Source organism: Lolium perenne, chromosome 3, assembly GCF_019359855.2.
Source record: "Lolium perenne isolate Kyuss_39 chromosome 3, Kyuss_2.0, whole genome shotgun sequence".
Lineage (NCBI taxonomy): Eukaryota > Viridiplantae > Streptophyta > Magnoliopsida > Poales > Poaceae > Lolium > Lolium perenne.
This window is the reverse complement of record NC_067246.2, coordinates 205,485,809-205,500,305: the sequence shown is the minus strand read 5'-3', so window position 1 is coordinate 205,500,305 and position 14,497 is coordinate 205,485,809. Positions and strand designations below refer to the sequence as shown.

The following is a 14,497-nucleotide window of genomic DNA, read 5'->3' as shown; positions in this document are numbered from 1 at the left end:
CACTCTATCTGTTTTCCTTTTAACTGTGGGTACACTATTACCTACTTGTTTACGAGTTATGATTTTTTTTATCAAATGTGCTATCAGTATTTGTAAAACTGTGAATAATAACCGTCGGATGATATATATATATATGTATCATTGAGTTAAGATTTTTTCTCTTAATGTGCTATCTATTTATTAAAATTGTGAATAATAAACGTGGATATGGATGTAGATATGGATTTATACCCTTAGTAACAAGTATAGGCAAAAATTATAGAGATTTATCAAAATTTAAATGTATGTAAAATAACTTCATGGAACGGATGGTGGTGTTTTGGCACCAGGAGCATATGCTCCCGGTTTTTAAATTGCGTTTTAAATACACTTTCAAAATGTTAAAAAAATAGTCACAAAATTTAATGGGTAACTCTACCTGCTCACGAAGTCTTTCCGCGAACCGATATTTTTAGTGAAAAAGATGAATTTTAATACGGAGTATAAAATAAGGTTTATCTACGTGATGCTTTTTTTTCTCTTTTTCACAAGTCATAAAAAATGTACTGTAGGTTTTTTCGAAACTCGTGTGCACATGGAACGTCGATACGTATTGAATTATTTTAATATTTTCCACGTGCCGTATTGAATTTGTCCGAAGATAGTATTATAGATATGGAGTATTGGTCTTGACGCAGTCCATTTATCTAGCAGTATGACGAAGCTCTGGTAGTGGTACGGCGCATACGAGCAGGCCACAAATTCTTGGGGAGTATTTACGCTTCAACTTGCACGATTTCTTGGAGACGGGCATGATTTTATTACTACGCAGAACTCAAACAACAGTCTACATTAGTGCCAGCTCGCACGCGAAATCTTACAGACACAACGCCCACTGCCCACACACGCCAGTTCCCTAACGACGGAGCACCGGAGCAGCAGGCCAGGGCTCACAACAGATCAGGCGCCGGTGCCGGTGGCCCCGGAGTCGCCGCCTTGGCCGGGCTCCTTCCTGGCGGCGAAGGCGCGGTCGTCGACCTTGCGCGACGCGGCGTCCTCCACCTTGTCCTGCACCTTCTCGATCTGGATGTTGCCCTGGTCCTCCCGCGACCTCAGGTCCGTGCGCGTGCGGTTCTCGCCGCCGCCCACCGACTCGTACGTCGTCGGCGTCGTCTGCCCCACCGGGTGCGCCCCCTGTGCCCCCGACATCCTTGCCTCTGCCTGCACGCACGTCGCTCGCTCCTGGCTTGGACTTTCTTTCCTCTCGGTTTGCTCTAGTGAGAATGCCGTTCACTTGTGCTGCTGCCCCGGCAACATCCAGGTATTTAAATAGCTGTGCTGCCATGAGCGCGACGGGCGCGGCATCGGCGCGTGGCGTGGCGACGTGGTGTCTGCGTGACGCGTGGGTCGTCAGTTCTGCGCGGGGGACGTCGGGATTGGACTCGTGTCTTGCCGCGCGCAGCTCAGCCAGCCGAGGCGCCGGACGCGTCCTACAGCGGTTCGTAGACATGTTGCATCTCGCAGGGATAAGGATCAACTCGGGTCAGCTGGCGTGTTTAGGATAGTGGTCGGCCGTCGGCGTGCCCGCCAAAACCACCTGTCTAGGATTTGGAGGACCCTAGGGCAAATTTTATAAATGGGTCCTATTTAAGCTACGTGCATGCTAGATGAGCTTAAATTTTTTTCTTCTACCTTTTTCTATATGCACTGTGACAAAAAATAATGGGCCCCCATTTTAGTTGGGCCCCGGGCCGTCGCACTTCTTGCCCTGGGCCAGAGCCGGCCCTGCTTGTGACTGTTGTCCGGCGATCGGCCGGTATACTGTATTTCAGAACTTATTCAGGGACTTTATACGAGTATGTGGTGATGCCATTTGATCTACTCCCTCCATCCACGAAAGTCGTTTTAGATTTGTCAAAATTAAAATGTATCTAGACACTATCTACTATACGGATATATTTAAATTTGACAAATTTGATGAGACGGCGGAAGTATCAGATGTGTTTGCAACCTTTCAGCCTCTCATGAATGAAATTTGTGCAAAAAAACATTCTCCTGTGTGCTCTTTTACATTCTCATATTTATCTGAAGACGCTGATGTCCCGGCAATTGCTTTGAAAGTTCTGCAAGAAAACAATTGTTTTGTCAAGCAATCTAAAACTCATGGTCATGTAAATTGTCCTTATCTTTCTGCAGATAGACTTACAAGATCTTGTAATTCATGTTGCAAACTGCCTATGAGTTTGTCAGCTGTCTCAACAGATCCTTCTAGAAATCACAACAATCGCACACTAGAATTCACTATTTTGGTCAATTTTATCAGTGGACCAGATAAAATTGCCCTTCTTCAACAACTCACGTTTGGGGTTTGCCGAATTTCAGGATTGCCTTTACTTTGGAAACTGGTGCTTCGAGGTTTGGTATGGGAGCTGTCATCACGCAAGTTAAACGTCTAGCTTATGACGTAGACATGTTGCATCGTCCACCTATGAGAAAAAAAATCCTTGGCTATTATTCAGGCTCTTAAACGTTCGCGCCCGCCATATTTCCTAGGAAATAAGTTGATCAAAAGGAAGAAAGACTCAAGTTCAGGGCATGCGAGAGAATCGTCAGTAGCATCCAACGCAAGGTGTTGCCTATGCTTCTGGAACTTCACTCTGGAATATAAAAAAAAAGGCTTCTTTTACGGTACCTTTTACCACACCTGAGATGAGGAGAGGTATGATTTAACCAACGGTTAAGATTAACAGATTTAGATTAGGACCGATAGCCCAACAAATGGTAGATAAGAGAAAAAAAATTGATATTAGCGATACTGAAACAGGCCCAATAATCAGCCCAGCCGGCAACGTCAACACCATCCCGTCGTCCTGGAACCCGACCGCGCCGCGAACATCCCTACCTCTTGCGTCGAGCGCGATCGTCGCCGTCGTCGACACTGACCGCCGCCTCCGCCATCGAGATCCCGTCCTCCTGCATCGGGGGCGACCGCCGCCGCCGCCGTTGACACCCCGTACTCTTGAATCAAGGGCAACCGCCGCAGCCGGCATCAAGGGCGACCCCCGCCGCAGCCGGCATCAAGGGCGACCCCCGCCGCCGCCGGATCGGCCCGGTCCTGCATCGCCGGAACCAGGTCAGCGCGCCGCGACATCGACAGACTCCGATTCGAGGTAGTGTATTTTTCACCACTCCACCCAGCCAACGGAAAAATAGGCACGGTGCACCACACCGGCCAGGGCGCCTGGCCATTCAGTGTTACGAGTACTTGTCTGGCTTGCCACTTGGTGCATCTAGAAGGCTTGAATGCCATGGCGAGCATCCGCGGATACGCAGCCACAATAAACACCGTATTGTGGATGCAGGGCGGCAGGGCTGCAACTTGTTTTGCCCATGTCGGTATTCCAGCCATGAGTGTGCTGTTCATGTGGTGTGGGTATTAGCTTAGTCCTAGGTTTGTAACTAGTCATGGCTAGGCAGCAGACATAGAATTCAGTAACTAGTCCATAGCTGTTCGAGGCATCCTATTATTTTGTAAGGACTAGGAAACAAGAATCTAAGTTTGATGTGTTATCGGGGGTAACTGCAGGTTTTTTTAAGCTGTGACGATCCATCATAATTCATTGACTAAACTGAACTGTAAAAAAAATGGCTCTATGATGAGGAATTTTTGTAAGACTAAGTTCAGCTGGTTTAGATTTTGTTAGTTAGCATATCATGGAATCATCAACATGAGCTAGTCCGTAATTAGTCAGTTTAAGCTGTCGGCACAATACCATTTCGTTGCGTATATTGTATAAATTATTATGTAGGCAGGGTGACACATTGCCCATCTTACCATGTTTTCCATTTAGTTCATAGGAAAATCTGATTTTTTTTTATCTGCTAGATGTTCAGCAAGTAAAACACAGTTTCATGTAACAAAAAGTTTGTGCTTCTGAATTGAATAACAAATTTCTAATGATTAGGTTCTAGCTGCTTGTATTTTGGTGAATGGATAATTGATTGGTTAAATTGTGTAGTAGATCAGATGCTCTAATGATTTCTTATATATGATATGCACTTGTCCTAGTATAAATCATGAAATAGAATTTAGTTTGACAGGTTTGTACTTTCTGATTAGCTTGTATTAGCTTGAGATGCCCTGGTTAGGCTCTAGCTGCTATGGTATGTATATGCGTAGATTCTCTATTGATGTAGCTAAAAAAATACATTAGTTGGTTGTTCACATATAGTTTTGGCATAATGGAAGTGGAGCATATTTGTATTTCGTACTAAATTTTTATTAATGTAGCTAAACATAAGAACATGAGTGGTATTATAATTTTAGTCATGTTCTGTTCTCTCAGATTTTTCTGGATACACTGAAATGCTCATGCCTTGCTACTTTGTGTGATTTTGAAGGAAGGCGCAGTCTCTAGCCTGAAGGAATGGTTTAGTTTATCATGTTGCTAAACTAGATGAAGGAATGGTTTACTTAATGTGTTATTACTTCCGCGTGAGTGCGTGAGATGACTACTTATGAGTTTAGTTTATCATGTCGCTGTAGGGCAGTAGGAGTTGCTAGGTACCTTCCTTATCAGCCATGATTCAACTAGATGAAGCAATGGTTGCCAGCTTTTCCCAAATACGGTGATTGTCAGGCATTTGCTTATTTGATTTGCATATTTTAGGCTTAGCTCTGAAACACGAAACACATTTTCTTATTTGGTTCGCGGATTATATGCTTAGCTCTCGAGCGGGAAACGATCTTGCCATATAAATTATGTATCTTTATTTCCTAATGTATATATGATGATATGTTCTCTTAAATCGTGTGACATGCCTGTTCATTCAACTAATGCAAGCTCATTCTTACAGGAGCAGTGATGGAAAAGAAGGTAGAGATCAGTGAGGCTCTCTGGTTCATTTGCTGGAAAGTGCAAACCCGCTGCGAGATTCTAGTTATTCGTCCCAGTCAAGGGCCAAGTCTAATGCGGCAGGCTCGACAAGTTCTGTCATGTCTCGTAGGACATCTGATGCACTTGAGGAGCTCCAGCCTTTTAAAGCAATCAGAGAGAGTGTTGTCCGGGAGTGTTCAGTTGAGGCGTTTGTGTATATGAATGATGAATTGGTGCTACACACTGAAATCGACTCTGCTTTTTTTTCCTTCTGAAGATTCATCAAAACTATAATCTAAATTTTGAAGATATCACATGGAATGTCTTACATTATGTGTTCAGTGTCAATTCTTCTATGTACTCTGTTACCTAGAAACAAGAAAGGGTTTTTATCTGATGCAATGTTTGTCTGAAACTTTGAAGGTGGTGCTTGCGGGTACGGAGACCTTGAAATATTCAGATACGTCATTCTTGAGGTGTGCAACTGGTGTAGTATTATAACCTGCTTTTGCAAAAGTTCATAATGATGTTCTATGATTAGAAATGGAACATAGACTGCGAACACGTTTCAAGCCACTTTGCTTCATGGGCTACTGGGTATAAAGTATCAGGTCTGCGAGAGTGTAGAGAAAGGAGCAGCTTTAACCAGTGACACATTTCCTTGTCCAAATCTGACTTGTGTATGCTAATCATGAGTACTTCCACAATTTCAGACAAATGCTATTATTATGTCTCAACTGTTGCAAGAGACTAAACACCTTTTTATTTCTTTACAAGTCAGTTAGATCACCACTAGGGTACTGCTGGAACAGGACCTCCACCATCATGCTCGATGTCTGGTCAGCACTGTTCTGGATGAAGAGGATATTGTTTGGTGGCTCTTGTGGAGGTTTGGCAGAGCGAGAAGATTGATCACCCTGCACACAAGTAGATGAAAAAAATTACTACTTCAAAAAGAAACTCAAAGTTGCGTTGACCATATAAAATCTCCTAAAGTCTAATAAGTGATAATGTGCAAATAGTAAGTAGACTAACTACCGAAGAAAACTGCCACATTCAATGGAAGTAAATATATTAATGCCCTTTAAATGGGTATTGTTACATCTTGAAAAATAAATAAACTGGAGGCAGAAGGTAAAAATAGCTGCCTCCAGAAATTGACAGTCACAATAAGCAAAGTATATTATTCAAGGAAATTCTATAGTGAAGAACAGTGTACTAGATGCAGCTGAACTGATCAAGACCAGAGGCCATCAAGCCCCACACATACATGGAGTCTAACTCATTCCTCCAAAACGTAATCAATTGTTTTGGGGGCAAAGTGTCAGTCTAACTTGCTGTCTAATCCTATGTTATCCTTGATCTCAAATTGTCAAGTAACCCAACATATAAAACCAATAGGAAACTTTGGGAGGCATGGAACTCTAAAACTAGTGCAATTATGTCATTTGGATCCACGATGACAAGCTTGTTCATGCATATGATTTGTGTGGTAATGGAAAACTGGTATCACGAAGTCACTTACATGGAGTAGCACGCAAACGAGAACATGGATGTACAGAAGACAGAAGAGGAGAAGGCGGCGCGCCGGTGATGACCCAAACACGTGCCGCCGACAATTGTAGTTTCCCCAACACTACCATTTCAGATAACACATTCAACTAAGAACAATATTTTAATGAACTAGAGGATGCGCCAAGTAATTCAGCTTAATCTAACCCAATAATGATGTATGGCACTACGACTGAACGGGCACCACTCTCGGCCAGGGAGCAGCCCGACGCGCCCCGTCCTCACTGGGATGTAGGGACATCGGGGTAAGTAGGCGAAGAGGCATCTGGAGCTGCAGCCCAAGCCAAGGTTACTACATCAACTAATTGGACATTAGAGGACAGTGAACATAGAAATTTGTAGACAAACGTATTAATGCAACTGGTGGAAAAGTAATGACATGTTCCCACTAGAGCCTAAAACGATATCTTTCATGTCAGTACTGCCAAGTATCTATATTAGTCTACCATACTAAGTCACATCCCATTTTCTTTTCTCTAATTATTTCGTTTGAGGCTTTTGTTGACTGCGGAGATTTATTTCTAAGCTTATTTGCGCCATGATGCCTTAAGACTCTGGACCCCATGCAATTGCAAAAGTAACATGACATGCAAGCAGATTTCACTAGATAGTGGACAAGTTCAGTTAGAGCGAAGCTTAATCAATTATTACATAAATTTTGCTAGAGGTTGAGTCGTAACCTTTGTCTTTGCATTCATTCATGTCATCCAGGGACTTATTCTTTTGATGCAGGGTGGACCCTCCTTGCAACAATCTTTGTGTTTCATCAATAGAAATTGGCTCTTATCTAATGGTCATGTATTCTATGCAATTGTAAACTTCAATGCATCAAGATAATTGTTCTTCAACCAATAATGACAAAAAGGTGTAGTAAAAAGGTACCAATATTCTATACTGCAATTTCACTACTCATTTCAGAAATTGGTAGCACAAACCTTAAGGAGCCTGTTGATGTCTTCTTCAGAGAGCTAGCACTCGCTCAGTGACCCAGTGCTGGCTACCAGGCTGCCGCTGAGAGCCCAGGGACACCCTCCCGGCACCCTGCGTGAGCGCCAGCCACCTGGGCGACGTGGGCATCTCGCCACTGAACCCTAGGCGACGACAATTGCACGCCAAACCTGTCCTGTCGCACGCAGCTGCAGCGGCAGTGCAACGAGGTCCTGTCCAGCTCGTCGTTGACCAGGAACACCGGGAAGGACCGACGCCGGAGAAGCTCAAGCGCCGCCGATGTCCTGGACCACCGAATCACGCGCCGGCGACGCCTTTCATTTCGCCTACCAGCATCGGCCACCTCCATTATCGTGCGCCACCGCCGAGCCGGCACGGGCTTCGCGAGGAGATGAAAGCCAGGCACCTCTCCCCGACCACCGTGAAGACCTCGGCCTTCTTCGCAAGCGAAGAGGATGGCGCCGTCGATCTTCGGTGGCGAGTCCAAGGGTGCCGCGGCCGGGACAGGCTGTTTAGAGGGCGGCGGAGGAAATGTAGGTGGAGATCTCGGCGTAGACGCCAGTGGTAGGAAGCAAGGCGGCGGCGTCGCCGGAGTTGTGGAGCGGCGGCGGCACCCACCCAGCGAATTCCCGGTTTCCCCACCAACTAACGTTTTTCACATGGGCCTGGGCTGTCTATTGGGCCGTGTTCGTCTAGTAAGCCGTGGCCCGGCTAGGCCTTTTCTCTATTTGCTGCAAAATTTTGCCCAGGTATGATACATACCTCCCACGTTTTAGAGAGGAGTATGAATTTTTCTGGGCCTTTGGATGGACGAAAATGAAGGGCTGTTATTTATTTGAGGGTACCACAAAAGAACCCAAAAAAAAAGGCAAAGGTAATGTTGCGGTTGATGCTTTACCAAGAGAAGAGATTGCATTACTAGTTATATTTCAACCGTCACCCCAAACTGCATAACTGAGTGGAAAATTCTTACGAAATTGATTCTCAATATACATCTGTTTTGGAGTCAGTATTAGTGGATTCCTCTAGCAATCCTAATCACGCGCTGCAATCTGGTATCCTTAGATACAAAGGAGATATACGTGGGAGCGGATGTCTTCAAAGCACTGAAAGTGGAGCTCAGCTTGTCACTAGTGTTTGGAAAACAATCTGAGATGCGTGGTATCCTCTGATCCCAACAAGTTGACAGCTTTAGATTTCTTCAGCTTAGGGTTTTCCACCTCCTGCCACTGGTGAATTTTCCATAGCTATCACTGGATAAGAGGTTCACGACTTTATGTTTCCAAGAAATATGATACTGACATACCTAAAACAAAATGTGCAACATAGACAAAATAGGTGGAAAAGATCACGGGCAAAACTAGGGTGGAAAGAAAAAAAAAATTAACAGATAAGGCTCCGAAGGACCGAGAAGCTCCATTAGTCGGTGGGTACAATTATAAAAAGGACCTTGGCTTGAGTAGCATTAGCACAAGAGTCCAGAGAAATTACAAAAAGGATCCCAGAAAGATAAAGAAAACGCAATCGAGTCCTTCTTCTCCACCGCGCCGATGACTGAATCTTGGACCATGGTCGCTGACGGCGACGCCGGGGACTACGCCACTTGGTTCGTCGTCAGGATGGATCACCATGCCAAGATCGTAGATCTTCCCCCTCAGCACTAAGGCCTGGATGAAGTTGATACTCCCCGGAGCAGTTTCTTCCGAGGTGCGGAGAGGCCCCCTTGGCCAAAGATAGCGGCGGCTGAAGGCGCCGACGCTTGGGATTTGCCGCTGGTTGAGAGCTTCCGTCGTGGTGAGCACCGCACGCTCACCAGTGTGCCTCCTAGCTCTAGATCGACGAACTCTGGGACTCGCACCCTCTTGTCTGTCTCCACGACCACAAGGAGGAGGAAGAGCTGCCCAAGAACTCATCAAACCCATAGTCACAGAGAAGTACCAGGATCTCCGCTCCGCCGGGGAGAGCACACAGCTTCGCCTCTTCTCCTCGCCTCCACGGCCGGCCAGAAGAAGCCCCGTTGTGTGCCTCTGAAAGCGTCGCCCCTCCCCCTCGCCTCCATGGCCGGCCAGGGGAGGCTCTGCTTCACAGCACCTCAGCATCAGCAGACGATCCGCGGCCCCTACTTTATTTGCGGAGACCGTGGCTCCCTCCTCGTTTCTATGCTCCGACCACAGGAGGCATAGCAGCAAGAACAAGAACCCTAATCCCCAGATCTTGTCGCCTAGATCCGAGGTATAGCTCCAAACCGCCACCAGTGGGCGAAAACTAGAAGAAAAACCTAAGTATGTACAGCCGGCGCCTTCTCCTCTCCATCTCCGGCCGGCTATTCCGGCGGAGAGGACGAAGGAGCGGCCCGGTGAGGAGGGAAAGGAGGGTGAGAGCGAGTTGGGGGGGAGGGGGGATGGAGAGAGTTAGGAAAGAAGAATATAACGCCACTCTGCATTTGGTTTGGGAACCTCTCTGCAGTTACAGAGCAAATACTATGGTCATTTCCTGTCGAAGAATTGAACAGAGATGAGCTTAAAAAAAACATGGTTCTTCAGACTAGCCAAATTCCAGGCAACAATTTGCCAGTGGTACATTAGTTGTACGGTTGCTAGTGCAATGGGAGAATCTGCCACCTGGGATGATGAAGACTTTATGAAGCACATGTTTTCAGCATTCTTCACCCAAACTTGTCTGCACACCGAACCAATATTAAAATTTTGCTATCAAATATGAACTTGTTTGTAATGCTCTTCGGGAAGACAAGAGACTATTAATAAGCATATTAGAAGAACAAACTGTAAGCAGATCCATCCAATGATCCGAATGTAAATCCAAAGCTGTGAGTTAGAAAATAACCAAACAATCAGAGGTGAACAATAAGTCCTTTATTTAGAGCTCCACTTACATAACATCAGCATCTATATAATTGCTTGCATTTTGACAATAATTTGCAATGGTGCAGTAAAACTCGTACTGTTCATGAAAAAAGCGCGACAGATAATTGCGACATAACCAAAATGACTTGAATCGTTGGGCAATGACTATTGAAGCACTGGTGAGGGCAAAGTTTTCTTGGAAGTTCAGTTGGCTGCCAGCCTTGATTTGAGCTCCGCAGCAACAGCGTCAATGAACTCTTCAGTGTTCAGGTAATCGCCTCTTGTGACCCTGCGATTCAAACGAAAGAGCATAATAAGATGCTGAAAATAGATGCACATGATAAGATAAAGTAGCAGTAAAGCTGAGCAGCATAACATACTTTGAAGATCCATGAACAAGAAGCGCTAGATCCTTCGTCATCTTCCCTGACTCAACAGTTCCAACACATGCTTCCTCAAGTTTCAGTGTGAAATCAAGAAGCCTAGCATTGTCATCTAGCTTTGCCCTGCAGTGTGGTGGACATACGAGTTAACATTGGTGAGTCAGCAAAGTCAAAGTAGAGTAACAATTTACAGACTTAGTCTTACTTACTATTTTAGTCAGACACAAAAAAGGTGATGCTGTCACACGCTACTATATTATATTATAGATGAAGAAAGATGAAAACTGCCTCATATACAAGTGTACCAAGGGTTGCACACTTGCATTGGTAATTTGGTATAGACATCAAGCAAAAGCTTCACCTGTGTGCAAGTCCTCTTGTCCAAGCAAAGATTGAAGCAATGCTGTTTGTGCTGGTTTCACCACCTTTCTGGTGAACACGGAAATGACGGGTAACTGTGCCATGGGCAGCTTCAGCTTCGATGGTTTTACCATCAGGGCACATCTAGAAATAATGACGTGGATATGAGCAAAATAAAAGACATTTTCACACTGGAGACAACATAGTCAAGAACATCATTAGTAATTGAGAAAATGCATACCAATACTGATGTCATCAAGCCCAAAGAGCCAAAACCTGCACATAAAATACTTCAGCATTAGTTATATTGAGCAATGGACAGAAGATAAATTTCAAAATATTTTATGCAGAGACTCAGAAGTTACTGTATTGTTACCTTGAGCTAAGAAATCACTCTGCACATCTCCGTCGTAGTTCTTGCAAGCCCAAACATAGCCTCCTTCGCTCTTAAGTGCATAGGCAACCATGTCATCAATGAGACGATGTTCATACCTATGAAAAAACAGCTAATGACATACTGTGGCAACAGTTTCCAAGAGAGCTCGAAGCAAGATAAGTTCAAAGTCTACCATATTCCGGCAGCCTCAAATTTGGATTTCCAGTCAGCTTCATAGATCGCCTGGAATATGTCCTTGAACCTACAAAATAAAGAACATTACACCTTGTTTAATCGTTCCAGACAAACTTTTAAAAGTAGTTTAAGTGCACCGATGAACTACCTGCCATCATATTTCTTAAGGATTGTGTTTTTCGTGCTAAGGTACAATGGCCATTTCTTCTCATAGGCAATTGCCATAGAAGCCGCAGCGAAACCTTGAATTGACTGTTAACAGTAATTAACTGAATGTCAGGGATATACAACAAAATGCAAATATTGTTCACAATTTCAGGAAACCAGTTAAACGATAGTAGTACCTCATCTGTGTTGTACATAGCCAAGGCCACTCCTCCAGCACCCGTGAAGTTGAAAACCTCCAGGTCAACTGTCTCGTCTTTCCCCTCTGCCAGTAGAACAAAGAAACAAGAAAAGAACATCAATGTTTGCTAACATAAGTTCTCTAAAGAAACAATACATTCATACATGTGAAAATATATAAAGACTTTGTTCTTTCAGACTTCATTTTACGAGGAGTGATTATGAAACCTACCGAAAACTAGTCTGAGTTTGCCAGGTCCCTTAAGAACTGCATCAGTTGCTCGGTACTGATCACCGAAGGCATGCCTTCCAATGCAAATGGGCTTGGTCCATCCTGATTACACCAAATGTTCAATTTAGAAGGAAAACTTAGCTTTTCAAAATGTGTAGTAGTATACAATGAGAAGGTTGTGCAGTAGTTTAATTCTCCTTACCGGGAACAAGCTTTGGAACATTCTTGCAAATAATTGGTTCTCTGAACACAGTACCTGAAGGTAACAAGAATGAAGAGAAATGTCAACAACCTAAACCTGTCCACTACATTGAAAATACAGCAGCAGCTTACCGTTTATAATGTTCCTAATTGTGCCATTTGGGCTCCTCCACATTTGTTTTAGGTTGAACTCCTTTACCCGATCTTCGTCTGTCATGGTGTTGAAGTAGCCCAGATATTAGATGTATCATCAAATAGTATTTCTATTTCAACAATAGAAAGAACATATATTTGAGCTGCATAAGCTTAAGAGTGAAATGTACCTGGAGTAATAGTTGCACACTTAATAGCCACATTGTACCTGAAAAACATTGGATTAGAGCAAGCAATATACAAAAAAAACAAGCTAGAAGATTATGGTAAAGTGATATTCCCAAAGCCTTCTGACAAGGCATCTAGTTTCGAGGATAGGGATATAACATAACTAATCAACAAGGCTCGAGAAAAGAGATCTTCCTCACTAATCATATGGGAAAAAAATCGAGAGCATCAATCACATTTATAAGACATTCAGAAAAAATACGACACTAGGCAAATTAAGTACTCCCTCTGGCCCCATTTAACTCACACGGATTTGAACTGGACATAGCACATTTGAATGTATGGGCTGCCATAACTAAATAAGGCCAGAAGGAGTATAAAAAATCAGGACGAACAGAAATCAAGCATATTATATTAGATGCAACTCAAGTAATATCTTCCGGCAGAAAAAGAAACTCAAGCGCAATATCAGCACTGAACTGAAGCATAATACCAGCAGCAAACTTAAATAGCTATTGAAAACTTCTTACTTGAGAGTGGCCTCTGCAGCCTCCACTGTGACCTTGTCATCGGTTGCATCACGGTGCAGAACTCCCAGGTCGTAGTACTTGATGTCCAAGTCCAAGAATGGGAAGATAAGCTGGAACAGACCAAATGCTTAGCCAGGGCCATAAAAGATGGAACAAGCAAAACAGAATTATCGGAAGGCATAGATTTATATTATGGCTTGTTGATTACCTTGTCCTTGATGGACTGCCAGAACACTCTGGTCATCTCATCGCCTGTAGGTAAATAATAACAAGATATCAGCACAGCAATGGATTGTGGATTTATGGCTTATTGACTACCTTTCAGTGGCTTATTGCTAACACTGAAAGATGACAGACATCCTTTTCGTTTTGAACACGAGGTATTCGATGCAACGTAGCAGCACCGGCTACGATGGACCCCAAAGCGCGGCCAATCGATCGAGGAATAATTGGGATTACAGTTTCCGGAGGTAGATTCCAGAAACGAGATCCGGCAACCATTCGCTGATCGCGCTAGCGTTATCATTATGCAGGCGCAACTACTTCGCCGTCTACATATCCAAATCCGATCTCTGACACGACAGGTATTAAATCGCCTCCGAGTTTCCGCAAACTCGCTGAGGCGATCCGACTAGGCGGATAGATCATGGACACCTACGCCAGAAGCAGCTAGGGATTTGCGAAAAAAATAGGGGCAGAGCGATGGGTGGATCTTATAGATCTCTCTGCGACACCCCTGACCAAGATACAAAAATTCAGAGCAGGCGTCGTTTGCTATGCGGGTAAGCGTCGCGGCCGCGAGATAGATCTGCCGGGAAGGGGGAGGGGGGAGCGGGGTCTGACCGTCCATCTCGACGATGGGGTTGGCCACCTTGATCTTCTCGAACGCCATGGCGGCCGCGGCGGAGCTGCTTGCCTGGGAGATCGGGGCAGGTGGGGCGGGCGGAGGACGGCGGCACGGGGAGGAGAGAGAACGGAGTGACCAACTTTGCCAGCGCATTTAAAGGCCAGGTTAGGGAGGGTCGCGCGGGCCCCACCTGCAGTATGGATATTAGTATTTTTGAAAACCATTTAATCTGGTGTTGCGATCGGATCGGATCGGACTGCGTGTGGGGCTGGGACGTTTTGGACTTTGGAGGGTGCGTGCGGGTGTTTGGGACTATCTTGGCTTGCGAGTGTTTGAAGAGTTCCAAATTCTTGTTGCGATTAAGCATTTAGTGCTGATGGGTATAGGTGATGTAAAGAGCTTTTTTTCTGGAAAAAGCCTAGGAGTGGTACCTTTTTTTGGAAGAAAGGGTTCCAAAGATCTGGAAA

General features: G+C 44.6%; 2 protein-coding genes and 2 long non-coding RNA genes across 4 annotated transcripts; 1 reads left to right on the top strand and 3 right to left on the bottom strand.

The window, feature by feature from the left end:
- Positions 1–885: 885 nt before the first annotated feature.
- LOC127338508 (uncharacterized) lies at positions 886–1,228 on the bottom strand. Its single transcript, XM_051364591.2, has one exon. The coding sequence runs from the start codon at positions 1,186–1,188 to the stop codon at positions 940–942; it is 249 nt and encodes an 82-aa protein (XP_051220551.1). The 5' UTR covers positions 1,189–1,228; the 3' UTR covers positions 886–939.
- A 1,816-nt stretch (positions 1,229–3,044) lies between these two features.
- LOC127339773 (uncharacterized) lies at positions 3,045–5,400 on the top strand. Its single transcript, XR_011755670.1, has 2 exons — positions 3,045–3,149; positions 4,837–5,400. It is a non-coding gene; the product is annotated as an uncharacterized lncRNA (long non-coding RNA).
- An 80-nt stretch (positions 5,401–5,480) lies between these two features.
- Positions 5,481–8,004, bottom strand: LOC127343152 (uncharacterized). Its single transcript, XR_007877066.1, has 2 exons — positions 7,364–8,004; positions 5,481–5,773 (listed from the first exon to the last, which is right to left on the bottom strand). It is a non-coding gene; the product is annotated as an uncharacterized lncRNA (long non-coding RNA).
- Positions 8,005–10,240: 2,236 nt separating this feature from the next.
- Positions 10,241–14,179, bottom strand: LOC127343151 (cytosolic isocitrate dehydrogenase [NADP]). Its single transcript, XM_051369266.2, has 15 exons — positions 14,027–14,179; positions 13,392–13,435; positions 13,184–13,293; positions 12,656–12,693; positions 12,465–12,542; positions 12,334–12,387; positions 12,132–12,233; positions 11,899–11,984; positions 11,703–11,806; positions 11,553–11,621; positions 11,360–11,475; positions 11,225–11,259; positions 10,985–11,127; positions 10,621–10,746; positions 10,241–10,529 (listed from the first exon to the last, which is right to left on the bottom strand). The coding sequence occupies exons 1-15, from the start codon at positions 14,073–14,075 to the stop codon at positions 10,445–10,447; spliced, it is 1,239 nt and encodes a 412-aa protein (XP_051225226.1). The 5' UTR covers positions 14,076–14,179; the 3' UTR covers positions 10,241–10,444.
- Positions 14,180–14,497: the final 318 nt, after the last annotated feature.

Excerpts from the sequence above, each read along its gene's own strand:
- LOC127338508 (XM_051364591.2), bottom strand. The coding sequence starts at position 1,188 with ATGTCGGGGGCACAGGGGGCGCACCCGGTGGGGCAGACGACGCCGACG.
- LOC127343151 (XM_051369266.2), bottom strand. The coding sequence starts at position 14,075 with ATGGCGTTCGAGAAGATCAAGGTGGCCAACCCCATCGTCGAGATGGAC. Across the intron at positions 13,436-14,026 it reads CCCCATCGTCGAGATGGACG|GCGATGAGATGACCAGAGTG; the intron begins GTCAGACCCCGC and ends ATTTACCTACAG. Across the intron at positions 11,622-11,702 it reads CTTAAGAAATATGATGGCAG|GTTCAAGGACATATTCCAGG; the intron begins GTAGTTCATCGG and ends TTTATTTTGTAG.